General features: G+C 39.1%; 1 protein-coding gene across 2 annotated transcripts in view; it reads right to left on the bottom strand.

Moving 5' to 3' along the window:
* Positions 1–24: 24 nt before the first annotated feature.
* Positions 25–27,824, bottom strand: part of LOC127419401 (nucleolar protein 4-like) — a 132,009-nt gene continuing 104,209 nt past the window's right edge. The window contains exons 6-11 of one of the 2 annotated variants that reach the window (XM_051660745.1): positions 9,650–9,984; positions 8,780–8,959; positions 8,044–8,232; positions 7,588–7,710; positions 7,145–7,349; positions 25–6,782 (exon numbers count right to left, since the gene is read on the bottom strand). In XM_051660745.1, coding sequence (XP_051516705.1) covers positions 6,565–6,782; positions 7,145–7,349; positions 7,588–7,710; positions 8,044–8,232; positions 8,780–8,959; positions 9,650–9,984 — 1,250 coding nt within the window. In that variant the 3' untranslated portion in view covers positions 25–6,564. The remainder of the gene's footprint in view (positions 6,783–7,144; positions 7,350–7,587; positions 7,711–8,043; positions 8,233–8,779; positions 8,960–9,649; positions 9,985–27,824) is intronic. The other variant, XM_051660747.1, reaches the window with a different exon arrangement.

The raw sequence follows: 27,824 nt of genomic DNA, 5'->3' as shown, positions 1-27,824 counted from the left end.
TGGTGACTGAGGCTAACATTCTGCCTAACATCTACCTTTGTGTCCAGAGAGAGAGAAAAAGTAATGCAGGTTTGGAACATTACGGGTTAATCATGTCAGATACTATTTATTTATGGGTAAAATATTGCTTAAAGCTAATGATAATTACACCGCAAACCTTACAAAAACCTTGTGGCATTTTTAGTACCTTCAGGGAGCATTTTTTATCATGGGGATCAATGTCAGTGATTTCAGGTTTTAATTGAATAGTAAATCTGGCCCAAATTGTCATAGACACACATACATGCACTGATGTTGATTCTACATAATTCTTCTATAAGAAAAAGAAAAATACAAGTTGTTTGATATATAGCACACTGTTTAATTAGTATATTTAGCTTTGTGACGTACAGCTTGGGAGAAAAAAAAAGTCACAATGTCATGTTCAGTGACATCTAACTGGAGAAAGCTTCATCTCAAATCATTGGTTTTCATTAATGAAAGTGATATGTTAGGAGCCGCCCATGCCGTTTTGCATTAAGCAACAGAAATCGATTTTTTTCTTTTCATTAATTTTTTTTTCCACATATGTATTCAACACTTTTCTAAAGAATTAAAATATTTAGCCACATGTACTCAAAAAAAAGTATTCACTGTTGAATATATATAACACAATAAATATAAAAAGGAATAATTTCATTATATATATATATATATATATAATGGTATTAAATTGGGAAATGGGTTGCCAATAAGACTTTTTTCAACTACAAAACAGTAATCATTTACCTGAGGTTTTCAGTCTGCTGTTCTCGTACTCTAATACTTGACGTCTTAACCCAATGGCGGGTGTGATAATGGCTTTAAATCATTAAAGAATGAAATCTTTTTCCTTAATGGTCAGAGGACAATATTATTTTCTTCATTTTATATCTGTTGACAACAGTTAGAGAGAGAGAGTGATTGGGGTTTGCCCGAAGACAATGATGGGGGTCTCCTTGACAGACATACTGTCTTACTGTAAATGCATTGAATGTAATGACACAAGTCTCATTTCCTTTCACTAAAAAGGGTGTGTGTGTGTGGGGGGGGTGAAGTAAACATAACAACAACAAAATTGAGAACAACAAAATAAGAGAATTTGATAAATCTGTACATGTAAACATTACACTTCCACTGAGTCCAAAATAAGGAGGAAAAAGACGGTTTCACATTGGTTTTAGGTACATATCAAATCCAGAGCTGACATCAGCAGCTCCTCATACAGTCAGAGAAATCTTCAGAGGAAACCGAGGAGAGATGGGATGGAAAAGGTCCAAAGCACCAACAAATTATAAAAGAACAGACTAAACCAGGGAACCACATTAATTGGATGGTAGCTGTACACCACTGTGGTAGAAAAATAAAAAGTCAAGTTGATTTTTTTTCTTTAATTTTTTTTTTTTTTTTTAGAGCTATACATCTGATCAAAGCAGACCATTTCTTAAAAAGTTGTGTAGTTTAGCAGCAACCATAACCAACGTCACACCTGAATGCAAAGCCTGAACCCGTATAGGACAATCTGTGTGTGTAATGTGTTTGATCATGAGACAGTCAATTAGAAACAGCACAGGACACTGCTGTTGTGCCTTTAACATGAGACAAGTGGGCTGTTTACTCATATATAACATCACAGTAGGTAACGGTGCTGATTTTTACCCATCTCCAAAAAAAAAAAAAAAAAAAACATCCTGAGGGCACATGACAGCAAGTACAGAAAGCCGAAGGGGTTTTTACACTATTTTTACAGGGACATAAATTACAATCAGTTCTGTTAAGCCCTTTTAAAGGCACGGTCCAGTAACTAATCACGGAAATAGATATTTTCCCAAATATCTTAGTCAATATACAGTACTGAGATAAAAGTTCTTCGGGCATCTGGCTCTTTCGTGACTATACTGTTGCTAACATCTATTACTTAAACTTCATCGCCTGTGCAGTGTGGTACTGATTTTGATCAAGAGAGCACTTGACAAGGTTGTCCTTGGTGTGTGTGTGTGCAGTCCGATGTGACCATGGTTTGGCTGGCTGCCTGGTGTGTTGACATCCTTGTTTGGAATGTATAGGCAGGCATACAGGACAACTTCACATGTGATGTTGGTATTGTTACAAAACAGTTCTGAAAAGACCACTTGCGATACAAAAAGAATTTACAAAATAATAGTAATTGAGATAATTATAATAAAAATAGGAATCAGATAAAAAGGTTTTCGACAGTGGGCCACAAGGAGTCCTCAGCAGAACTCGCCGGCTGAGAGTGAGAGATGTTGATTATGGCTAAATTACCCCTCACTCTCCCTGACACACTGTACAACCGCACCCAGAACACAGAGCATGGAAACAAAACCGTGAACTAATTACAACTTTTTCAAGATTGTCGTTTGCCTCGTTTTACAGTTTGTATTTAATTAGCTGTCCTTGAGTGAACTGGAGAGAGCAACCTCTTTATGAACAGAAGAACGCTTTGCTTTTCAGTTTCTCCAAAGATGCGGCAAGCAGTCCCAGGTCCATGAAACAAATGTTTCAATATTTCTATCACACATTTTTTTATAACCCCATAGAAGAGATCAGTGGCATGTGAGGTTGGTGTATGTGGGGACCCATACCCCTGTCAATCAAACCTCAAAGAGAGAAGAAGATGACAAGACAGGTGGGAGAAAGAACAGAGCAAAACAACAGAAAGAATTCTCTAATACCTGACCTCTCACAATGTACCATCTCTATTGTTGACAGGACAAGAACATAGAAGATGTGTGAGAGGGAGAGACAAAAACACAAAAACAAAAAAAAACAAACAAAAAAAAAAAAATGTAAAAAGGAAAGAAAAAGAGAGGGAGTTTGATCTTTTAAGGAGGCCTGTCAAGAACATGTCCAGATCATATTTTACCCCAAAATCAAAAGCAATCATATTTTGCTGAAAGGAAATGAAGCCTGTTTGTAAAATAATTAAAATAGTTTGCATTGTGGAATTATTTTCATGACAATTAAGCACCCAAAATAGCATTACTGTAATAATAATAATAAAAAAATCTAATTCTCATTACTGTAATGTGGAAAAATTATATATTATTTAAATGGTAAAAGTAGCTTTTGTTGTTTAGTAAAAAACATTATATTACAGTACTTTTTAACTGTAATACTGTAAAAATGACTATTAAGAATACAGAGAAGATTAATCAAATGAGAATCACTTTTGAGAATAAGAGATAAAAAAATAATTACAAAAATAAGATGACCGGGCACATTACGGAAATGTGAATTCTGGGGGAAATGTGCTTATTTGTCATTATTGGCAATGTCACAAAGCAAAACCTAAAAATGATTTGCGTTGAATTTATGCAACATGTAATTTCTTTTATTGTTTGATTTTGGGGTGAAATGTGAAAAAAAGTGGATTTTCACCTCTAAAAACATAAATTTACTTTGTTCTCTCAAAATAAAACATAAATAAAAATAAAGAGTGAAGAAAGAAAGAGAAACAAAAGGAGGCCCACTATAATGAGAGCAACATTAAACAAAAAGGTCGGACAGAACACTTTGAGCGAGCACAGTGAGGAGAGGCCTCGCACTGTCAATTTTGCATATTTATATCAACTTTCTAATCAAAAATCACTATCTCACTCAGGAGGCTGGACTTTGCAGGTCTACCAAGATTACATATAATTTCTTTCAGAAATCATTAATTCTGCAAGTGTGTTTTGGATGGGGGCATCACAGTTGCACACAAATACTGTATGTCTAAAGAGGGTAGTGGAGTCTCTGGTCACATAAACTAACTGCTTCTGAAAACATATTCTCACTCACTCAAGTCACTCAATCACTCACCCATCCAAGAAATCACACCATCATTCTTTCAATCATGCTAAGGTCCTCATGTACACAGAGTTGAATGTAGCTAATGATTTTGAAAGCTCCTCAGTGGGGTCATGCTAGCCTCTCTATATTGGAAGTCTCTCTCCTTTAGGGCCAGGAATGCTTTTGATTATCTTCTGCATTGCGATATTCCTTCTCCATCCCCCTCTAGCAGTGCAATATAGAGCCTCAGAGCCCCTCAATCACAGATTAGCACTGCCTCTGTGTGCAAATGGAGCAAATTACAGTGGCATTACTGTCAGTCAGTCCCTAAACAAATCTACCTCACTAACTGAGAATGTTTTAAACCTCTCCTTTTAAATATATTAAGTCCACCAAAGGCTGCACTGCTGAGATGGCTTTGGAGAGCCCCTTTAGCATGTGTCTGTTTGTGTATGCGAGTGTGCGCCAAGCTCTTTTGCCAAAGACAAGCTGATCCCTATTAATTTTCTGATTTTAAGGGACAGTTCTCCCATAAAATAAAAGTTCTGTCATTTACTCACCCTCATTTTCTTACAAACCTTTTTTGAATATCCCTTCTTTTTCTTCCGTGGAACACAGAAGGAGACAGACTCAGTCAACATTCACTTTCACTGAACAGAGAAAAAGCAGCATCAAAATTCTTCAAAAGTGTTCCTCGTGTTGCACGGAAGAAAGCAAGTTACATGAGGGTGAGTAAATGTCAACAGAATTTTATTTTTTCAGTGAACTAACCCTTAAGCACACAATCAAGCACTTGAACACTAAAAGAAGTAAAAAAAAAAACAACAACAACAAAAAAAAAACTGCAAAGCAAACAAAAGCAGCCCTCTGTATTAAACAAATGCTCTTGGCCAGAATGCAAAACTGTGATTAATCAGCACAGCAGTTTTTGTCTTTCTCTCAAGGATTTGGCATCCTTTGTCCACCGTTCGGTTCATTTTTTGCCTATATGTTTTTTTTGTTTGTTTCATCTTGAGGTGCTCTGGTTGTGTTAGGAGGTTTGAGGTTTCAGGTCTGTGGCGTTAAATCGGAGTCCATAGCAGCAGAGTGGATTAATGGCCATTAAGAAGAGTCAACAGATAAAATACTAACAGCTTCATTCTCCTTCCATCCCAATGCCTTCTTCTCTATCTCCCTCCATCACTCTAGAGGAGGAGGAATAGGAGAAGAGAAATGTAAAGGAGAAATGGAAGGGCACGGTATAGAAAAGAGGAAAACAGGGGTGACACGTAAAGGGGAAATGGAGTAGAGAGTTGGCATCTTTAGGTGAAAGGTTTGGATGCATCATGAAGGGCTACGGCAAGTGGCGAGTCCCAAAAAGACCCAGTCAATTAGGAGGACATCTCAACCTCATCAGAACACTTAATTAAGACCAATTCTCCATTTCCAGTTCAAATCCAGTGTATTTAAATGGATAGTTCACCCAAAATGAAAGTTCTGTCATCATTTACTTGCCCTCTTCTTGTTGCAAACCAGTGTGACTATTATGACTGACTATATTTTTTTTCATGGAACACAAAAGGAGATGTTAAACAGAATGTGAGCCTCAGTCACCATTCACTTACATTGTACAGGAAACAAATGCAATGAAAGTGAATGGTGACCGAGACTGAACATTCTGCCTAACATCTTTTACAGTATGTTCCACAGAAGAAAGTCACACTGGTTTGGAATGACATGAGGGTGAGAAAATGATGACAGAAATTTTATTTTTGGGTGAACAATCCCTTTAGGTGATCAATACCTTGAAATGGATCGGAATAGATACAACACATTTAGAGATTGAACAGAAAACCTGAATTTGAATTACGAAAACAAATTCATCCCACTCTCTGCTTTCAATGCCTCGATCTCAGCTTGCTAAGAAGTAGTGGACCGTGAAGTCGAGGACAGACAAGTGATAATTTTTTTCTCCCCCATACGGCGTGGGAGATTGCTGGGAGAGAGAGAGTAGGACAGACAGGCTGAGGTATTTCCAGGTGAGCTTCCACCTGTGTATCTATATGCATAAGTTATGATTCAGAGGTCAGAATGAATGGAAAAGTGCTTCAGGACACAAAGAGTGCTTATTTACAGCAAATACAAAGGTCTCTTTTCTTCATTCTCGCTCTTATTTTTCCTCCGTTCTTTTCACTGCACCTCAAAATCAAGTGTCTTCATTTAGTTAGTGCCATCGGGAGGACTGGTGTGCTGTAATACCTCCTCTGAAGTAGCGAGAAAGTAAAGCAAATCCAAAATCAATGGCTCTCAAAGGGGCATGGAGGTAGAACTTCAAGGAATGGTGGGTTAATGGTGGGAGATGACAAAGAAGCGAGGCAGAGGAGATGGTATGAATCAGTATGAGGTGCATATAGACACATTGAAACGTCCAAGAATCTCCTTGGTAAAGCAGCACTGCAGTGTCCTTCAAAGCTCCTCTCACATCTCCACGTTAACCCATCCATCCCCTTGCTTCCTCTCTCAGAATTTCTTGCTCCGATCAGAAGCTTCCACGAGCTAAAGCAATATGAAAACAAAAGCTTGATGGAGCTGTGTGTGTACTGTCTCTCATTTGAATATCTTTAAGAGCCAGATGGTTCTCCATGGAGATCAGAAAACCTCTGACAATGAGAATGATGGTGATGAACGCCCCACATGTAAGGGACACAGTCAGTTATGTGGTCCAGAGGGACAAGGGTATGTATATATAGAGAGAGAGAGAGAGAAACCAGTTCAGTTCTGCTGTAGTATAAGGTTCTCCAGCTCGTCTGCCGATCGGAGCAGGAAGGCTGCGGATTCACGGTATCCCGCAATCAGCTGACGCACAGCAGCCACCTCTGTGTGGCTGAGCTGAGCCGAAGCCCCGCCCCCTCCACCGTTCCTCCCGAGACTACTGGAGCTCGATGAGGATGAATTAGAGGTCTGACACTTCATGCTGAGATCAGTAGGCCCTGAAGAGAGTGCAGAGAGGGATAAAAAAAAGAACATAAGAGTAAAGTGCAAGGAAATTCAAAAGTGGGATTTAAAAGTCTAATTCCACATTCACATTTTTTGTGGTTTCCATGCCAGCTCAAGAGCACACAGTGATTAAAGCAAACGTATATACCAAATACTAAGAAATTCATGTTCATTTTTCACTTAAATTGTAATGCTGAAAATATGCTTTGTTTTTTTATTTTCAAAAACTTGAAAAAACACTTTCACAAGTGGTCTCAGACTTTTGAACCCCACTTCAGCGCTTCTGAAAATCAATTTGTGTAAATACGAACTATTCTCTACCCTGTTCAATTAAAGGCATTACTTCGTCTCTCACCATTGGTCTGGGCGGTAGGTGTTGTCAGGGAGACAGGGTGTTGCATGCTGGCACACAGTCCTCCGTAACCACGGTAACTGTAGCTGAGGCCTCCATTGATGTACAACTGGTCCTGGGAGTACGCTGAGGCTGCAAGGGAGTATGCAGAGTGGGCCAGCGAGACCGGCTCACGAGAGACAGCCTTATCCATTGCTATTGGCTCCTCCTGTGCTTAAGAAAGAGGGTATATATCAGGGACATGCTCTTCCATTTAACACAGTTTTAAAACAAAGAGGGACAACAGTTCCTGTAGCTCAGCTGGTAGATCATGGTGCTTGCAATGCCATTGCATGAAATGGTGGTGAAATGTATAGTCACTTTAGATAAAGTGTCTGTTAAATGCAAATAACCACATTCCAACACTTCCAGGTGCCCTTCATACTTAAATATTTAAAGTTCCTTACATGTGCCTGGTAGACGTCCATGCGCATTCTTTTGGCAGCTTTGCGTGATTCGCTCTCACAGGCGGCTGCTAGAATGTTTTCGGCCATGGCTGAGGTCAGATGGGGTGGGGTGGGTCGAGTCTGCTGGTACAAGCAAAGATAAAACAAATGAATCAAACTAAAATAGCAGTACCAGCTTTGGCAACTACGGCTCTTAAAATTTAAAACATCACTGAAATGAACAGAAGGACAATAACTTCATGCAAATCAAATCAAGTGTTTCTATTTGCAGGATGTAGTATAAATAAATCTGTTAAAGACTTTACATATAACTACTAAATTTAATCAAACAAAGCTATAGCCTATATTGGAGTATTTTGGCTAGGATGTACTATATTTGGCCACCAGGGGGCAGAAGATGACATCTTATAATGTAAAGGAAACAGAAGGGGCAGCGCAGTGAGGCAGCGTGTGTACCTCCATGCCGTTTTTCTTCATACGGCGGCAGGATTTGAGGTAGGTGCGGATGCGTTTGCGAGCGCGCTCCTGGAATTCAGGGAACTGACGGCTGCAGGATTCAATAATGGCCTGAATCTTCTCTTTAGGCTGTTTAGAGATTGGCACCATGCGGTCCAGATTCTCATCCACAAACAGACGTACAAACATCTAAACAGAAAGAAGAAGAGGTCAGCTTGCCAAAAGATGTTTTGTGATTTTCATTTTTAAAAAGCATTCAAATTCAAACAGATTTGTGACTTTGTGAAATGCATAGCCATTTTAGAAACATCCATGATTTTAAGATTTTATTAATTTCAATGACTTGTCCAGGCTTGAAAAACACTATTTTATAAACATCTACTCATAAAACATGCATTCAAGCATTTCAGTTTGAATATATATAATTATCATAGACATGTCCATACATTTCCCATGTCTTAAAAGATTTCAATTTTCAATGCTTCTCCAGGCCTGGAGAACACTTTTATATGAACCCTGTAGGTGTGATGTAAAATGCCTTCCTTATCAAGATACATGAGTGATATCCACTCATAAACTTGCATTCAGGCATCACAGTTTCAATTACAAATAAAAAAGCCCTGAGAGATCACCTGGTATACCTCGGTCATTGAGAATATGTGGCCTTTTCATGCAGTAGAAAGCCACATGTCACTTTCTGAGTTGAATGTCTTGATTTGTTTATGCAATTACTCACATTAAAGGCCTTCAGCCTCTCTGCGTCGACTCCTTCTACATCATTTATCTTATCACTATCATCATGGTCATCATGGTCATCGTCATCATCGTCACCTGCCTGAGGCCGTCCGACAGTCAGATCTTCAGCACAAATCTCCATCTTTATTGAATCATAGCTCCCTGAACTGTACTGAGGAGACTGCACGCATACACATGCAAAACATACACACAAAGGATCCAAGGTAAGCCTTCAGACTGCATGATCAGAAAAGCCTTTGAAAGGAGGAAAGGGAGTGAAAGATGCATCAAAAAGAAGATTATGTCTACCAATGAGGCCATTCATGCCCACCGATGGTGCTCTGCCTGATGAAAACCATGTCTTCAAGGTCTAACCATGTTATTCAGAGGTTCTCGGTACAGATCGTGAATTTGTATGCGAGCGAGTTTTTGTGCTCTTCCTTTTACAAAGACAGTACAATTAAAAAGGAGATGGGAGGCAGAGGCTGGCCACTGAAAACCGATGTAATGAAAAAGTTTTTGTTCAGACCGAAGCCTTGCTCAGAGGATTGTTGAAACCCCTCTGCTTCAATCTGAATGAAGAATGCAGCTGTTTTTAAGCTAGCTAACTGGATAAATGAGGTCTGATTAAGCAGCTATCATTACTGTCAGGTTAACATGCATTATACTCTCAAGAAATGACAATCTGTTGCACAAGGATGAGGGCAAAATCTATTGGCAATACCAGTAGCAAGTGTGTGAATGTGTAAGAGGGTTTATACACGATTACTATTAGCAATCATCGTTTTTTTGGCCTAAATGAAACACTTGTGCACAGGTTATTTAAAGATTTTAGTGTGTGTTTATAGTGTGTGGTATCTTGTGTGTATACCTTGTTTGTATAGTCCCTGATGTCTCGGTCAAGGCGTAGCTCTGAGGATTTGGGGTATTTTCTACGTAACTCTTCTGCGTGCTCGGGGTTAAAAGTGGCCAGCATGGCGGCAGCACTGGGCAGAGCCTGACTCAATCTCTCGGTGGGATTCACTGGATGCTGGTCCTCTAAGGATGACGATGAGGAAGTCGTGCTGAAGTCGAGAGGCGCTGCGGTACCGTTTTCATTCCCGTTAACCTCGACTCCTGGCCTGTCACTCACACCGGCCACACCCACTGAGGTAGGAGTCAGTGTGTGCAACCCATTGCCACTCCCACTTTCAGAAGATGAGTCATCTGAAAATATCAACAACACAAAACACACATAACTAAACAATGCTAATTGGAATGACAGAAAGCACACAAATTGTACTAGAATTTGTGTTACTAGGGCAACAGCACAAACATAACAGAGTAACTCAACAGCACCTAATACTTCAGTATACTCATTATCTGCTATTATTGCAGGAACATATTTCAGGTTGTCACAAGGTCTTATGCAAATTGATAAATGTTAAAATTAATAAAAGTTTGTTTAAAAATGTTAGAACATTTAGTTTAGGCACTGACTGTTACAATTTGACAAGTTTTTTTTGTCATTTTGCACATTATTAAATTTTACTATAACGTTTTTTTCGTTGGCTTAAATGATAAGCTATGGCATTTTAGTAAATTGTAAAATTGACTAAAACGAATGGATGTGACATGATAAAATATGGACTAAATGTATAGGATATTTTCGACAAAAGACTAAAACTATTAAAGGAAAGTGCAAAAATGAACACATTATTTTCCAGAAAAACATTTGTTGAGCCAAGGTTGATATGCTGGTCCACTCTAATAAACAGAGCAATTCTGAAAGAGCCCCAGCGTTTATACTCTTCAGAAAAACCTACAAATGGCTTACTTAGTCTCTGCATATTGAACTAGGATAGGAGAAAGTATTTAAATATATATATATTAAAACAATTACACATCACCTTTAACATGTACAGGTGCATCTCAATAAATTAGAATGTCGTGGAAAAGTTCATTTATTTCAGTAATTCAACTCAAATTGTGAAACTCGTGTATTAAATAAATTCAATGCACACAGACTGAAGTAGTTTAAGTCTTTGGTTCTTTTAATTGTGATGATTTTGGCTCACATTTAACAAAAACCCACCAATTCACTCTCTCAAAAAATTAGAATACATCATAAGACCAATAAAAAAAACATTTTTAGTGAATTGTTGGCCTTCTGGAAAGTATGTTCATTTACTGTATATGTACTCAATACTTGGTAGGGGCTCCTTTTGCTTTAATTACTGCCTCAATTCGGCGTGGCATGGAGGTGATCAGTTTGTGGCACTGTTGAGGTGGTATGGAAGCCCAGGTTTCTTTGACAGTGGCCTTCAGCTCATCTGCATTTTTTGGTCTCTTGTTTCTCATTTTCCTCTTGACAATACCCCATAGATTCTCTATGGGGTTCAGGTCTGGTGAGTTTCCTGGCCAGTCAAGCACACCAACACCATGGTCATTTAACCAACTTTTGGTGCTTTTGGCAGTGTGGGCAGGTGCCAAATCCTGCTGGAAAATGAAATCAGCATCTTTAAAAAGCTGGTCAGCAGAAGGAAGCATGAAGTGCTCCAAAATTTCTTGGTAAACGAGTGCAGTGACTTTGGTTTTCAAAAAACACAATGGACCAACACCAGCAGATGACATTGCACCCCAAATCATCACAGACTGTGGAAACTTAACACTGGACTTCAAGCAACTTGGGCTATGAGCTTCTCCACCCTTCCTCCAGACTCTAGGACCTTGGTTTCCAAATGAAATACAAAACTTGCTCTCATCTGAAAAGAGGACTTTGGACCACTGGGCAACAGTCCAGTTCTTCTTCTCCTTAGCCCAGGTAAGACGCCTCTGACATTGTCTGTGGTTCAGGAGTGGCTTAACAAGAGGAATACGACAACTGTAGCCAAATTCCTTGACATGTCTGTGTGTGGTGGCTCTTGATGCCTTGACCCCAGCCTCAGTCCATTCCTTGTGAAGTTCACCCAAATTCTTGAATCGATTTTGCTTGACAATCATAAGGCTGTGGTTCTCTTGGTTGGTTGTTCATCTTTTTCTTCCACACTTTTTCCTTCCATTCAACTTTCTGTTAACATGCTTGGATGCAGCACTCTGTGAACAGCCAGCTTCTTTGGCAGTGAATGTTTGTGGCTTACCCTCCTTGTGAAGGGTGTCAATGATTGTCTTCTGGACAACTCTCAGATCAGCAGTCTTCCCCATGATTGTGTAGCCTAGTGAACCAAACTGAGAGACCATTTTGAAGGCTCAGGAAACCTTTGCAGGTGTTTTGAGTTGATTAGCTGATTGGCATGTCACCATATTCTAATCTCATTTTGAGATGGTGGGTTTTTGTTAAATGTGAGCCAAAATCATCACAATTAAAAGAACCAAAGACTTAAACTACTTCAGTCTGTGTGCACTGAATTTATTTAATACACGAGTTTCACAATTTGAGTTAAATTACTGAAATAAATGAACTTTTCCACGACATTCTAATTTATTGAGATGCACCTGTATGTTTCCATTAAACTGAAGCTTGAAAAATGTATTGGAAAAAAAAAAAAATCAATATGAACAGTTAAAACTGCTGGTCCTATTTTACATCAAATATGTTTTTCCTCAAGCAGGCAGCTAACATCAAACTGTCTGCAGGGGGCACTTTTGAGCAGTTACCTAATGTCTATATGCAAGTGTAAAGTCTATTCATTGCTTTTTATTTATTGAAGATGCCTCTGGTCAAAAAAAAAAAAAAAAAAAAAAAAAAAAAAAAAAAACCAATAAATTCTTTATGTTGTCCATTGCCAAGAGTTCTTCCTGTCATGCTTACAATGTTAGAACACTAATGCACTACACTGAAAGCATCATGGCATCCATAGATAAACAGTATGCAGAAGGCTTATACTGTTTTTTTGTGTGTGTGTGTGTGTGTGTGTGTGTGTGTGTTTTTATCCAATACACCAATGTTCATTTAACAAGATGTTCCATGGTATGTGTGTGTGTGTCATGCTGTCTATGAAAGGGATCTTTACCCGAGCACAACACACCATATCCACACACGCTACAACAAACTGAAACATATTGCATCACTGTTATACCACTTCTGTCACTCAGGCATATATAGCTTTAGAAACAATACCAAAATAACCATTTCTTCTGCCACAGTTCATAAATTTCAACTGAACGTCCACGCACCCACACCTCTGCAAACTACCAGGGCAATATCTTAACAGACAAACTGAGAAAATGGAAGCAACAACAAAATAAAGAATAAAGTCTGTGTGAATGTGTGCAGACGTAATGCCTACATGTAGCTATAGGGGGAAAGCACAGTAAGGGCAGAATTGGGGTTAGCGTACAGGGCCAGCAGAAAAAAAAGAGGGAAAAGGAGAAAGGGAGAGAAGGAGAGAGGACAGGATGGATTGGATGTGGAGGAGAGGGCACAGGCCGGCTGGAGGAGGAGGAATGGAGATTGGATGGGGAGAGGGAGGGTGGGGGTGATGCCGAGAGGAATAGAGTGAGTTAGGGGACGAGGGCAGTAGGAAGCAGGTCAGAGTCAGGGGCAGAATGAACATTGGCATGGGGCGGGAGGAAGCAAGAGAAGGATGGGGGGATGGTAAATTATCTGTGGAGGACACTGGATGAGAGGAGAGAGAGATGCGAGAGGGAGGAAGATAAAAGAGAGCTAGGTGGAGGAATGGAAGAAGCAGCTAAAAAGAGAGAGGGAGAGAGAAAGAGACATGCAATGTGTGGAGGGGGTGATTGTTGCAGAGGCAGCCGCATATTTTTTGGAGTATAAAGAGTATTCATGCAGGGAGATGGAGGGCTGGCCTAATGCCTGCCAGGTTTGCTAAAAAGCTCCATGGCTTCACTACAGCATACAGACATTTTTCTATATCCCTCCTTCTTTCACTGGTGTCTTTAAGGAGAGTTGTTTGAAGAACTCCCAATGTAATGGACATGAAATGTGTGTGTTTCAATACCTCTCTGCTGTGCGGTGAATATGTCTTTCTTGCACTGTGTTGTGCTGAATACTATATTTGCTTGCCTCTGCTCAGTAAACGGCCGCAGCAGTGATGCTTTAGAAGTGCTGATATTGGAGTGTTTTTCATGATTAAAGTGGGGTCCATGAGTCCGAGACCAAAAATGCTTCTCTTTCATAACAAATTATGACCATAACAATTTGAGCAAATTTGAGAATTTTCAGAAATTTCAGAAATTCTTGATATAATTTTCACCCTTATTTGCAAAACTGGTGGTCTATGCTATCCAGTATGATTTGAAAATGTTCCAAAAGAGCATGTTGTGTGCTTCAATAGAAGCAAGGAAATCTGACCTTGACCTTATTTGAGTTAATATGGTCCATGTCACAAATTGTCTTACATTTGATAGGTGACTAAGAGATCGTGCATTCTTACATTTACCTTAAATTTCTTCATTTTAAGTAAACTTTTCCAAAATCCAATTTTGTTAGTTTATTTCCAGGTTTAAATTAAAAACCAATCCCAGATTTTCAGTGTAGTCTCAGACTTCTGACCCCACTGTATCACTTAAATAATTTGTAAAGGAATGGAGGTTAAATTGCTTTGAAACATTCTTTCTGACATGCACACACAAGCACCCACAAGATTAAGCATTTCCTTGAGGGTTACTGTGATAACGAAAAGTAAGATGTTTTCCTTGATCAACATCCTGTGATGGCCATGGAACAATACTCCTATCAGAGAAACAAAGTCCTTACCCTCACCCTCACCCCAGCCCCAGCCCTTTTCCCACTCCCTAAATTCTGATGGTTGATAGGATGTTGTTCCAGTACCAAAACAGATGTTTCTGGACCAACATGTCCTACTTGTCAAAATCAAATGTAAGATATGTTTATCAAAAACACATTAAGTCCTTATCCCTGGCCTAACCCTGCCCCTACTTTTTTTCCAATCGGATGGTTGAGAGGACGTTGCTCTTGTACCAAAACAGATGTTTCTGGACCATCATTTCCTACTTGGCAAAATTATGTCCACCATGTTTATCATAATACAAAAAGAACAGTGCTGTCAGTCAGAACGTTTAAATGCACTTAAAAGTTCAATTTCAGTTGGACTAAAACATGAATTGTTCATGTAAACACTTTAGTCTTATTTAAGCATGTATAGACGATAATCAGACCACAACTGGCCTCTGCATTGTAGGCATGCTCCGAAAGCGTAACATGTATTCCTGGCACTTCCTTCAAATATAAATACGCATTTAGTCATGTATACTTGGACAGACAGATGAAGACTTTAGCTTGACTATGCAAAAACTAGCTCAATTATAACTGCACATACACTGTTAACATACTGACTGGAGCATTAAGACCAGCTCAGATAAACACTCAAAGCCCTGAGCTTCAGCAAGACCAAGATTCCATAGAGACTCTTTCCATAGTTAACCTCCTTAACATGGTACTAATCCCCCGAAAGCAGGTGGCAGCTTCCTGAAGCTCTCATCTTCTGTTTGAAGGGAATAACAACTGGCCGATGAAATCCCCTTCACCATATGACAAGTGTGAAATATGATTAGTCCTGGCTCATGTCACTCAACTGGCCTCGGTCCCTGGTCCTCCTCCTGAGACTTTTTCCTTTTAATCGTCCATAGCACAAGCTGTATAAACAAGCTGAATGCGTCTGAACATCCTGCTATACCTGTAGTTTTCCAAATCACTCATCCACAGGACCATACTGAATCTGAAGGTTTTTTTCCCGCATAATTGCTGATTTAGTCCATTATTGCAACAATTTACACAAGAATGGTTTTATGAACGATTTACACAGAAAATCTCACTCCTGAATTGTATTGTACTGTACTCTATGGTAAGAGTTGCTATTTTGATACTGTGTAAACAAATGTGTGCATCACTGAACAAAAAACATAAGTCAGTTGAATGATTGTCGCTATGTTTATTCTTGCAATTGCCCTAGCAGGTGTGTGTATGTGTGTTTGCGTGTGACACACAGACACTTAGAGGGGTGCAGGCACAAGAGTTGATAGCACCGCTGTGCTTCCTGTCTCAGAATCTCAGTAACGATCAATCAGACGTAATGATCCAGTCTACCCAGCAGGACATGTGAGGAGTCGCCATAACACAAACATTTCATCAAGGGGTGCAGCCCATGCGGTGATTGGCAGGGAGGATGGCTTGTGTACTTTTGAGCATCCCCCCCATATATATGTATATATATATATATATATATAGTGTAAATAGGGTGGTAGCAATCTGTAGGGAATGAGCTAGAAAAGGTCTGCTCTCTCCTTGTGCAGTAATTGACTCTTTTTTTTAATTCATGTAAATGACCTCCAATTAGTGGGTTCCTCCGATAAGCCCGAGCCTGTCAGTCATGTCCCCCTACTGCAGTCTAACATGTATTCAAAGCACACCTACACATGCACTCCCTACTTTTTTCTCTCTCTCTCTCTCTCTCTCTCTCTCTCTCTCTCTCTCTCTCTCTCTCTCTCTCTCCGTCCCTCCTTTTTACTCATTAGGGATTGCCTGAATGATCAGTTGACTTTTAAAGAGATAATTTAAATTTTTGTGTGAACTCTCTCATCATTTACTCACCCTCATGCCACCCCAGATGTCTATGGCTTTCTTTCATCTGCTGAACACAAATTAAGATTTTTAGAAGAGTATCTCAGCTCTGTCAGCCCTTACAATGTAAGTGGATGGTGGCCAGAATATTGAATATGTAAAAATAAAAATAAAGGCAGCATTAAAGTAATCCATAAGACTCCAGTGGTTTAATCCATATCTTCAGAAGTGATATGATAGGTGTGGATGAGAAACAGATCAATGTTTAAAGGTGCAGTATGTAAGATTCAGAAACCCTTGTTATTAATGAAACCTGTGGCCGTTAAGTGAACTGCAGCCAGCTATCTGCTGCTCGTGCACACACTCCATTGGGACGCAAGCGAGCATCCAAAACAATGACGTAACGTACAAAGAGACTGAACGTGATTCACTGGCATCATGCTGACAGATGAGGTAGCATAATTAAAACTGCACAGTTATGATTGTTTTACTACAAACTTTGAGACTAAATGAAAACTACTTATCATCTAACATAGCATACCGATACACACATACATCTACATACTACCGAACTATACCAGACAGTTTACTGTTGCATTGCACTGTTATGTTGCACTATTATATGTTTTGTATGTCATATGTTGTACTATGATCAAGAAACCAGCGTATTTGCTTAAATTTATCTTGTATACTTGACTTTTAGTATAAAGAGAAGATCGCTGAAATTATTTGAAAGTTACGAAGCAAGGTAGCTTGCAATTCGTTAGCAGGCAAAATCAAGTTAGCTAAAATTACACAGCTCAATCCTTATGGCACTATATTTCACATGCTTTGCAGTTATGGAAGCTTACCTGTCCAAGAGGAAGGACGCCAATTCAGGGTCGGTTTTGATCCCCAAAACCGAACAAAGGTCCCTCCAGGAATCAAATTCCCTGCTGATGTTCACTCTAGTTTTTGCTCGACCATGATCACGTTCCCGCTTAGCCAGACAGGATTCAGTAGATAAATGTTTTTTTTTTTTTTTTTTTTGGCTTACTCTGAGTTTGTGTAGGAGTCGGTGTTGTGCTGGGAGCCGGACGTTTTCTGGATTCCATCTCTAAGATAACGTTACCTAGTGTTGCAGTTTGTTGTCGATGTTGAATAGCGGAAGAGACGCAATGAGGCAAGGCTCTCGGGAGCGCGCATAAACGTCACATCCTTTGGATTTTCCTGGCAAAAATGACCCGCTCCCTTCACATTAAAATCAGTCTACAGGCTTTAATAGGCAACCTAGGAAGGGCTCGTTTTTTAAGTTGTGTTACAAACTGTTCACACATTGGCAAGCAAAGGCAAATATTACATGAAAATTGTTACATTTTGCACCTTTAAGTCATTTCCCCCCATAAATCTCCATGTATGTACAGCCCCGATCAGTAGGTGGCGATATGCACAAAGAATGCAAATCACAAAAAAAAAAAAAAAAAGTGGAAGTGAAAGTAGAGATTTGTAGTAAAAAAGGACTTAAATATTGATTTGTTTCTCACCCACATCTATCATTTATTTTCTGAAGACATGGATTAAACCACTGGAGTCTTATGGATTACTTTTATGCTGCCTTTATATGATTTTTGCATATTCAAAGTTCTGATCACCATTCACTTGCATTGTATGGACCGAAAGAGCTGAGATATTCTTCTAAAAATCTTTGTGTTCTGCAGATGAAAGAAAGTCATACACATCTGAGATGGTATGAGGATGAGTAAATGTTGAGAGAAGTTTTTAAATTTTTGAAAAAAATGAAAGTTGTTTTCATGTTGTTCCAAACCTGTATGACTTTCTTCTGTGTAACACAAAAGATGTTTTAGCCCCAGTCATCACCATATACTTTCATTTTGTGGAAAAAGGTGAATGGTGACAGAGGATGAAATTCTGAATTCCACTGAAGAAAAAACAAGTAATATGGGTTTGGAACAACATGAGTAAATGATGACAGGGTTTTCATTTTTGGGTGATCTAGTGTCTTGAGATGTGTTTTTAAAACTCTATTTTTAACTTGACAAGAAGTCCCATCGTGCAATGCTTATGACGGGACACTCAAAAAAACAGCATGAGATGCAACACAACGGCCAAAGTTGTCCGTTTGTAGTGGAGGTATGCAACGGATTCACACGATGGGCAAGGAGGCAGCGGGAACCGGCTGAGCAGTCAATGTAAACTTTTAATTAACAAATGAACAAAAAAACAACATAAAACTGCTTTCCAGCATACAACAAAACAAACACACACACACACACACACACACACACACACAAGACCGCTGCGTGCGTCTCTCTCTCTCTCTCGAACTGGCGTTCCCGGCTCCTCTTTATCCCTCTCCCGGCTGATTGGGCTGATTCATCCCCGGGCGTCAATTGTTACGGCCCGGCCATGTGGCACTTTTTTTTTTTCTCCCTTTTTCTCCAAAATTTGGAATGCCCAATTCCTAATGCACTCTAAGTCCTCATGCTGGCGTAGTGACTCGCCTCAATCCGGGTGGCGGAGGACGAATCTCAGTTGCCTCCGCATCTGAGACCGTCAATCCGTGCATCTTATCACGTGGCTTGTTGAGCGCGTTACCGTAGAGACCTAGCATGTGCGGAGGCTTCACGCTATTCTCTGCGGTATCCACACACAACTTACAATGCGTCCCACCGAGAGCAAACCATATTATGGCGACCACGAGGAGGTTAACCCAATGTGACTCTACCCACCCTAGCAACCGGGTCAATTGGATTTCTTAGGAAGCCTGACTGGAGTCACTCAGCACGCCCTGGATTCGAACTTGCAACTCCAGGTGTGGCAGTCAGCGCGTCAGTACTCGCTGAGCTACCCAGGCCCCCAGTCACACGGTACTTTAAAGGGGATACATTTAAAGAAAAAACTTTTTCTGAGATGGTTGTGAAATTTTACAGCTAAAGTACAGAATGCTAATTAAAACATTATCGGCAACATGTTTTTTTAAAGAAACTATATAGGAAAAAATCTAGATAAACTCATTTAGCTCACTAATTGACAAGTTGGTTGTTGGATGAAAAGACGACCATAGTGACCCATCCCTTCTTCATACTGCTCTCTCTTTTGCACTCTCTGTTCCCAGTCTGACATTCATCTTGTGCAAGGGAGGCAGATTCTCCCCTTCCCCCCTTCTTTACCCCTATCCCTCCATCTCAACCTCTTTCTCTCACTTCTGCACTATAGAGACCCACCCTGTCTTCATCCACTATCACTCTTCTCCTCCCTGCACCTCTAAAACAAGCCAGAGCTGGAATACTGGGAAGTGAAAGAGAGAGAGAGCTGACAGTGCTGTCCAGCTGCTCTGAATGTCACTGTGACTCATTGGAGTCTTTAGCACACTGGGGACAGGACAACACTGTGTTTAAGAGGGTGAGGGTCTTAGAGGCACAAGGGCACACACACACACACACACAAGCACGGCAATTGAGACCAGGCTCGTTGTGCTGCTGTCAGGTTGTGAAGATGGTCCACAGACAGTCAATCAATGCTGTACCCATGATTCTCTTGGGGCGGGGGGTGCAAAGGGCAGGCAAGAAGCGCAGAGTGCTGCATCAGCCACCAGCTGCCAACAAACTCACCATAAAGTACATAACACAGATGTACACAAAATCCAGACATATGAACACGCACTCTCACTCTACATGACCACAATAACCTGCAGCACGGTTTCATTTAAACAAGCACTATAAAACTGTGAGATGCCTACCTAGGCAGGAGAAAGAAATTAAAATGGACCCAATTTACACACTTAAAGGGATAGTTCACCCAAAAATGAAAATTCTCTCATCATTTACTCACCCTCATGCCATCCCAGATGTGTATGACTTTCTTCTGCGAACACAATGATTTTTAGAAAAATATCTCAGCTCTGTCGGTCCATACAATGCAAGTGAATGGTGATCAGACCTTTGTAGCTCCAAAAATCACATAAAGGAAACATAAAATAATCCATCAGACTCCAGTGTTTAAATCCATATCTTCAGAAGCGATATAATAGGTGTGGGTGAGAAACAGATCAATATTTAAGTCTTTTTTTTCCTCTAAATCTCCACTTTAACTTTCAGATGTGAAAGTGAAACTAAACAGGCACCACATGTGACTTACAGATGTAAGTGTGAAAGTGGAGATTAAGAGTAAAAAATATTTTTTAAGAATAGATTTTGATCTGTTTTTCATCCACACCTATTATATCGTTTCTGAAGATATGGATTTAAACACTGGAGTCTGATGGATTACTTTTATGTTTCCTTTATATGGTTTTTGGAGCTACAAAGGTCTGATCACCATTCACTTGCATTGTATGGACCGACAGAGCAGAAATATTCTTCTTAAAAATCTTCATTTGTGTTCTGCTGAAAAAACATATACAGTATATCTGGGATGGCATGAGGGTGAGTAAATAATGAGAACATTTCTGGGTGAACAAGATCAGTGCAAGTTATTCCAAAGAACAAATGTTCAAAATGTATTAACTTGCAAAAAAGACTTTCCTTTTCAGATGATGTCACTGATGATAACTGCAAAAAATGAGCTTTTTTTTCAAAAATCCAACAACACAAGAAAACTGTGTTTACATGAGATTTGACGTCATCGGGTTATTCTCTGCTTTTGACATCAAAACATAAACAGTCATGCACACAACACTTGTGCACATTGGATAAGCCGGTAGAGGTGTTTACATGCAATGCAAAATCATGGTAATCGGCAATCTAAACAAAACGCATTATTGTACCCAATATTTTGTGATATAGAAATAATCTTTAGTTAAAAAAAAATAAAATAAATAAATATATAAATATATATATATATATATTTGTACTATGTATTTGAATCTAACTGGAGTCACATACTGTAGTTAGTTTAGAAACATGTTACCATCAAATTCTACTGGAATAAATAGTGATTTGTGTCTCATGTGTTTCACGTGAGTGGTGCTATTTTGTGTAGTGTATGTGTGCTACACAGAGTTGCTGCATATGTGTTCCATTTCATTTAATGCTGCCTTAGCCAGCTGTTTTGTTATTGGCTGCATACATAGGCAGATGCCTTCTACATTTTGGAACAACATATAGCCTATCTTTAATAATGTAGGTCTTTCGGTTCTCTTTGGGCATCAGAAAAACGTATTGACCGTTCCAACGGATGAGTAAATCAGTCAGCCATTGACAGCTCAGCACCAAGCTCAAGCCTCATTCTTTTAATATCAAAGAAATAAGCACTTCTCTACACTGTATGCAATAACAACTTGTTAATTAAAAATGAACTATAAATCAAACTTTACTTAGCCTAAACACTGATCTTTCCCAGGATTAAGCACAAACATTTTAATCAATATGATTTAAACTACAACAGCAATTTCATATTTTACAGGAGCCGGTATAAATCAATGTTTTCATTGTAGTCTGGTTGGAGAACATTGATTTAAATAAACGGTACAGATAAAGCAGGGCATTAATTAAGGGAATTGTTTCTTTAATGCCGCAATGGGCCAATAAATTAAATTACACTTTATCGTGTATACAACGTAGCCTGCAGCTCCTGTAGTGTGTGTGTGTGTGTGTGTGTGTGTGTGTGTGTGTGTGTGTGTGTGTGTAGGGGATAGCACACTAAACTAAAATATTGTTCACAATTTAATCGGCTCCAGAACCAGAACAATTAAAGCATGAATCAGTGAGCTAAAAATACAACTAAACCATGTGGGATTTCACACATGCGCACACATACACACACGTGCAGACAGAGTATGCCAAAACTCACACGATGCACACACTTTAACACACATGGTAAAATGCCCACAGACACACGCACACGTTCAAACACACAGAAATTCACCACTAACCCTTTTTCATCATGTAAGTCCAATTATAAAAATTATGTCCTTGGAAATATACGTTACAATGAAAAAACAGAAAGTTGACATTCTATATGTTCATTGACATACTTAGTATTTTGCCAATTCTTTCATAATTACTATGCAGTCCATTTTTATTAACTCTTTACTTGAGGCTACAATGAATATTTGCTCTTTTAAAAATGTTTTTGTCACACCAGCAAATAAATATACTGTACACTTTCCCTTAAACCGATTTATTATTATTTATTTTTTTTACATATATTTTATCCTAAAATCTTGATGTTTATAAAAAAATCTGATGGACATGTTGTGTTAACCCATGTATCTGCATGTAAAATATATACATGTACATTAACAAATCAAAGTGCACTCATGCCAACAAATACATCCACAAACCTCTTGCTCAGCAGCTAGTTTATGAGGCCATGAGACTATTCACGACATTACTAGGATTCCATTTGTCACAAACAAATACTACTCTGATTTTCTGACACACACACCACACACTTATTCAGTTAGAGAACAGAGCGCTTAACACCCGCACACATTTATGCATGTATATATTCATGCATATGAATGTTTGTTTCTCTATCTGCCTGCATATATGCATACTACCAGCACAATACACCAATGTAGGTGTATATGGAGGAAGTGCAATTAAGAGGATTTATAATGGATGTTGTAGTAAAATGACCACAGTGTGTCAAGGCTTGAACTCATACATACAACTTCCTGTTTGAGTAAAACCACAGTGGAATCCATAACATTAAAGCAGTCATTCTTTAGTCAAGTGCAGGATTTTAATGAATACGAAAATTGCAATGGAGTGAAGCTGCTTTCAAGCCCTCCTGAGACATTCCTACTTACAAGTTTGTAAGTCCTAATTATGACGTGATGTGCATTAAAGTGATTTTGGTCAGAACTTTGCATTGGACAATTTTAATATAACGGATACTTATTTATTTATGATATATATAATATTTTTTTTTGTAGTATGTAGCAGTAATGTTTAGTATTTTTTGCCAAATTTCATGGCTATTCTTTATTAAAAGTATACAAAATTCAAACAAACCGAACAGTCAACATTCACAATTACAACTTAATGAAGAATACCAATTTACTGTCAACTATAGATGTGCATCCATATAATTTTACACGTCCCCAACTTGAAAACATGGTGCTCAAAGAAAATGATTAGTTATGGACTAGTAATCGCAACATTGTGGTGGTGTGCATCTCATAAATACAATTATTTATTTTTACATTTAATCATTTAGCAGACACTTTTATTCGAAGTGTCTTACAAATACTACAATACAAAGAATACCACAACAAAAGTGATTCAACCTAGGGAGACAAAGTTCCGTCAGACGTTCTGTCATGCAAAGTTACAGAATTGCTCAAAGTGTGCACAAATGTGCAAGCTAGTACAGAGATGTAGGTAAGAAACTGTGAGACAACAAAGAGAACTGTGATTATTAAAAAAAATTAAGAATATGAAAGAGTAAGTGCATCAATAGTTATTTAAATGCAACTGCAATCATTGAGACATGACTTGAAGGCAGAATGAGACCACATGAGAGGAACAGTCAGACTGGTTATACAGCACAATTTCACTTATGTCACCACACTGATGAGTCTTAGTTTAACATGGTTGACAGAATTGTGTGCTACTGTAAGGTATATACAGTATGTGTATAAAGTTGGTTAGAATCGGCCATGCGTTTTTTTTCACGTGTGGCCGGCAGCTTCTGTCTGCTTTAGTTTTTTTTTTTTCAGGCCTCAGCGGAGCTGACCTGAGCACAAGCAGTAACAGATGCTAATTCTTTCACTTCTACCTCCCCAGCTGCCCTGCAGGGTGTGGGTGGGTGGGTATGTGTGTGTGTGTGTGTGTCGGACTCCCCTCTGTGGGATTACAATGGATTATCCTGCTAAGACGTGGCACAAGCTGCTCCCCATGCCGGCACAAGGCCTGGCTTTGCCATAGCAACAAACCCTTCCCTGCCCCCCTGAAACAACCCCTCCTCCCACCACCACCACTGTAGCAGTAACAGCTGTCCCGTAACCGAAAGAGAGAGGGAGACATGGGTCAGGGGAAAAAAGGATTTGAAAGGAGTGGGAATGTTTTAGAGGAGATAATATAGATGCTGAGAGGCAAGATAGACAGACTGATGGAGGTAAAGTGCGAGTCTGTGCTGGAATGAAGCAATGAAAGAGAGCAAAAAAAAAACAAGCAAGCAAGCAAGAAAGACTGAAAGAAAGCTGCGAGAGAGAGAGAGAGAGAGAGAGACTCCTCTTACTGGGTTTCTCCTTTACTGTCCTGGTACCCCTGACACAGCAGATAATCACACCTTAGAAAAGCAGCATCTCTGTGCTAGACTCAGCAAGTACTCAAACATATTTGATGTATAACGTATCCATGGACTTTTTTTTTAATCAAAATCAAAATGTCTAAAATCAACAGGGCCTATTTTCAGTAAGTCACTTTGTGTGTCTTCACCTATCCGATTGGGTATGCACATTCCATTTACACAAGCCCACATTAATGTTTCGGTCTAAAACGGAAATAAATCCGAGTTCACTTTGTGATGATGTTAATACTGTGCAAAACTGCACTTTCTGTTTGTGGCTCAGGAGAAAATAATAACAGGAGGCGGTTCTTGAGTGCTAAAATTCACAGTAGAAAAGGCAACAGTTTTATGTGTCACATTTTCTTTGTCGTCTTTGGGATGGCTGGTTAAAACGCATGAAGTGATTAATTGTAAATTACCCAAACTGAATTTGAATTCCTAAGGAAAAGTGTATGTTTTAGATGTTATAACTGGTGACCATTTCCATCTTGTATGGTTCTCACCATTTTTAAACACCTTTTTTTCCCTTTAACTAGTTCATATTAAATGGTCCTGTGGTGTGAATCTTAAAGGTACAAATATTCTATATAGTCTCACCAATTAATATGAGGTCATAAAAACTGCATGCATAATTGTCAAAAGATTAACAAAATGCTAAAAAGTATTGCATGTATCGCAACTACCAACATACTATACACATCAGACTCCTGAAGACCTCTCGGATTTATAAAACCGAAACGTCAGAGCATACGCAGCTCCATGTGGAATAGAGGATTTGATTTGAAGAAGAAGTTTAACTCTGTTCCTCACACACTCACCCTGTGTAAATCCTAACGGTACAGCTAAAGAGAGACCAGTAATCAGGAAGATTTAATGGCCCCGGCTAAAATTCCCTCCAAAATGAGCTCCAAAATGAGCAAAGATAATTAGAATGGGGGCTCAGAACCCCCTTTCACATTTAATAAAGTCACTTATTAATCTCTTCCTCCCCATTCCTGCTCATCCTCCTCCTTTCCCTTTTGTCTCTCCTAGGACTGCTGCTGGTTCTTTGAAATAAAAGTGTTTTCTGGGTTGTTGTAAGTGGGCTATTCCGTGAGAACTTGCACTTGAAGCCTGCCGGATCGTCTGTCAGACCTCAGTACAGCAGACCCAAAAGGCCAGACATAACAACTACACACAGAGAACTGACAAGTACAGTTTACACTGTCAGTACAGTGTGTGTGGTGGATCTTACATATTCTTACATACAGTAACTGACAATGAAAAATATACACAAGAATGGTTATGAACAATTTATACATTTTTATGGTTTTCAAGTGGTTTTATGAAGAATTCACACAAAAATTCCTTATAATTTACACACAAATTTATTCTGCTCATGTTGCGTGAATAAGGCCCATAGTTACAAAATTTACCAAAAAAAATAAAATAAAACAGTGATAACTTTGTACTTTGGTTTTATCGCACCACCACTGAAATAAAAAATAATATTAATAATAATTTAACAAAATACAGAGACTCTGAAAGCTTCTTACACTGTGTGGAAGACTTTATTCTTAATTTTCTGTGCCACAAATGTAGAGCATGATGCTAACCTGCCACAGGAGCTGCAGACACAGCTCTACTCAGCCATCAATGAATCTGTCCTGTGTACATCTATAACTGTCTGGTTTGGTTCAGCCACCAAATCAGACAGAAGGAAACTACCGCCCACCCTCCAAGACCTGTACGTCTCCAGAGTGAGGAAACGTGAAGGTAGAATCACTCTGGACCCCACACACCCTGCCCACAACAGTTGCCTTCTGGCCGGTGATACAGAGCACAGAGCACCAGAATATCCAGGCACAAGAACAGTTTTTACCCTCAGGCCATTTACCACATGAACAATTAAACTGCCTTCAGGATTTCCCCATAGTGCAATAATGTAAATACATATCTCATGTACATATGTAAATGCATCATATTTAATTCAATAACTGTACATGCCCCTACCTTGCACATATACTAACCACTTGCACATGTACATACACCATTCTGTTACATGTCCTATTATCTGTATGTCTATTTACTCTCTTACCTTGTATTATATTGTGTCTCACTGTAATGTTCTATGTGCACTTGTTTCTGCTACCCTATAAAAAAAAATCCTTGTGTACGTGAGAACACTTGGCAATAAAGCTCATTCTGATTCTGATTTTTATAGCAACACCAAGGTCATAGGTTTGATCGCCAAGGATCAAATGAAACTTAGGGGAGACAGAAATGCTTACCCATTAATTTTGTAAGGTTTTTATACTTCACATCCAAAGACTGAACATTTCCTCTCCGGCTGCTATAGTAAAATCACCACACCAGTCATAAATGGCCAGCCAGAGTCGCATTTTTAATGGGAATAGGTCGAACTAGACGTACAGTATAACTGCGGTCAGCCTGAGATCCTGAATCTGGCCAGCAGATCATCTGATAATAGGATGCGAGTAGACAGGCCTGTGAAAGTACTGCCCAGCCTTTCCACCACTCTTTCACCCAACTCCCCAGGAAAAGGGAGAGAAAATGAAAGAGGGAAGGGGGAGGGAGAAAGAGAGATATAGTAGAAAGAAAGAGATGGAAAGAGAAATATAGACAAAAGCCCAAGGCAATGTACTCTTTCTCTCTGCCGCAGCTCAAATACAGTGATGTGAAAAAGTATTTGCCCCTTTCCTATTTTTGTGTATTTATCATACTAAATTGTTTTAGATCTTCAAACCAGATATAACATAAAACAAAGGCAACCTGAGTAAACACAAAATAAAGTTTTTAAATATATATATATATATATATATATATATATATATATATATATATATATATATATATATATATATATATATTTTTTTTTTTTTATTGAAGCAAAAAAGTTATCCAACACCTATATAACCCATGTGAAAAACTAACTGCCCCCTTAAACCTAACAGCTGGTTGTGCCACCTTTAGCAGCAACAACTGCAACCAAATTCTTCCGATAACTGGAGAACAGTCTTTCACAACGCTGTGGTGGAATTTTGGCCCACTCTTCTTTGCAGAACTGCTTTAGTTCAACCACATTGGAGGGTCTTCGAGCATGAACTGCATGTTGAAGTTCCTGCACAGCATCTCAATCAGGTTCAAGTCAGGACTTTGACTAGGCCACTCCAAAACTTTCAATTTGCTTGTTTTGATCCATTCAGAGTTGGACTTACCCCTATGCTTTGGATCATTGTCTTGCTGCATAATCCAGTTGCGCTTGAGCTTCAACTCACAGACT

The sequence above is a fragment of the Myxocyprinus asiaticus genome, chromosome 28, assembly GCF_019703515.2.
Source record: "Myxocyprinus asiaticus isolate MX2 ecotype Aquarium Trade chromosome 28, UBuf_Myxa_2, whole genome shotgun sequence".
NCBI classification, from domain to species: domain Eukaryota; kingdom Metazoa; phylum Chordata; class Actinopteri; order Cypriniformes; family Catostomidae; genus Myxocyprinus; species Myxocyprinus asiaticus.
The sequence above is the reverse complement of the archived record's forward strand: the minus strand, read 5'-3'. Positions and strand labels throughout refer to the sequence as shown.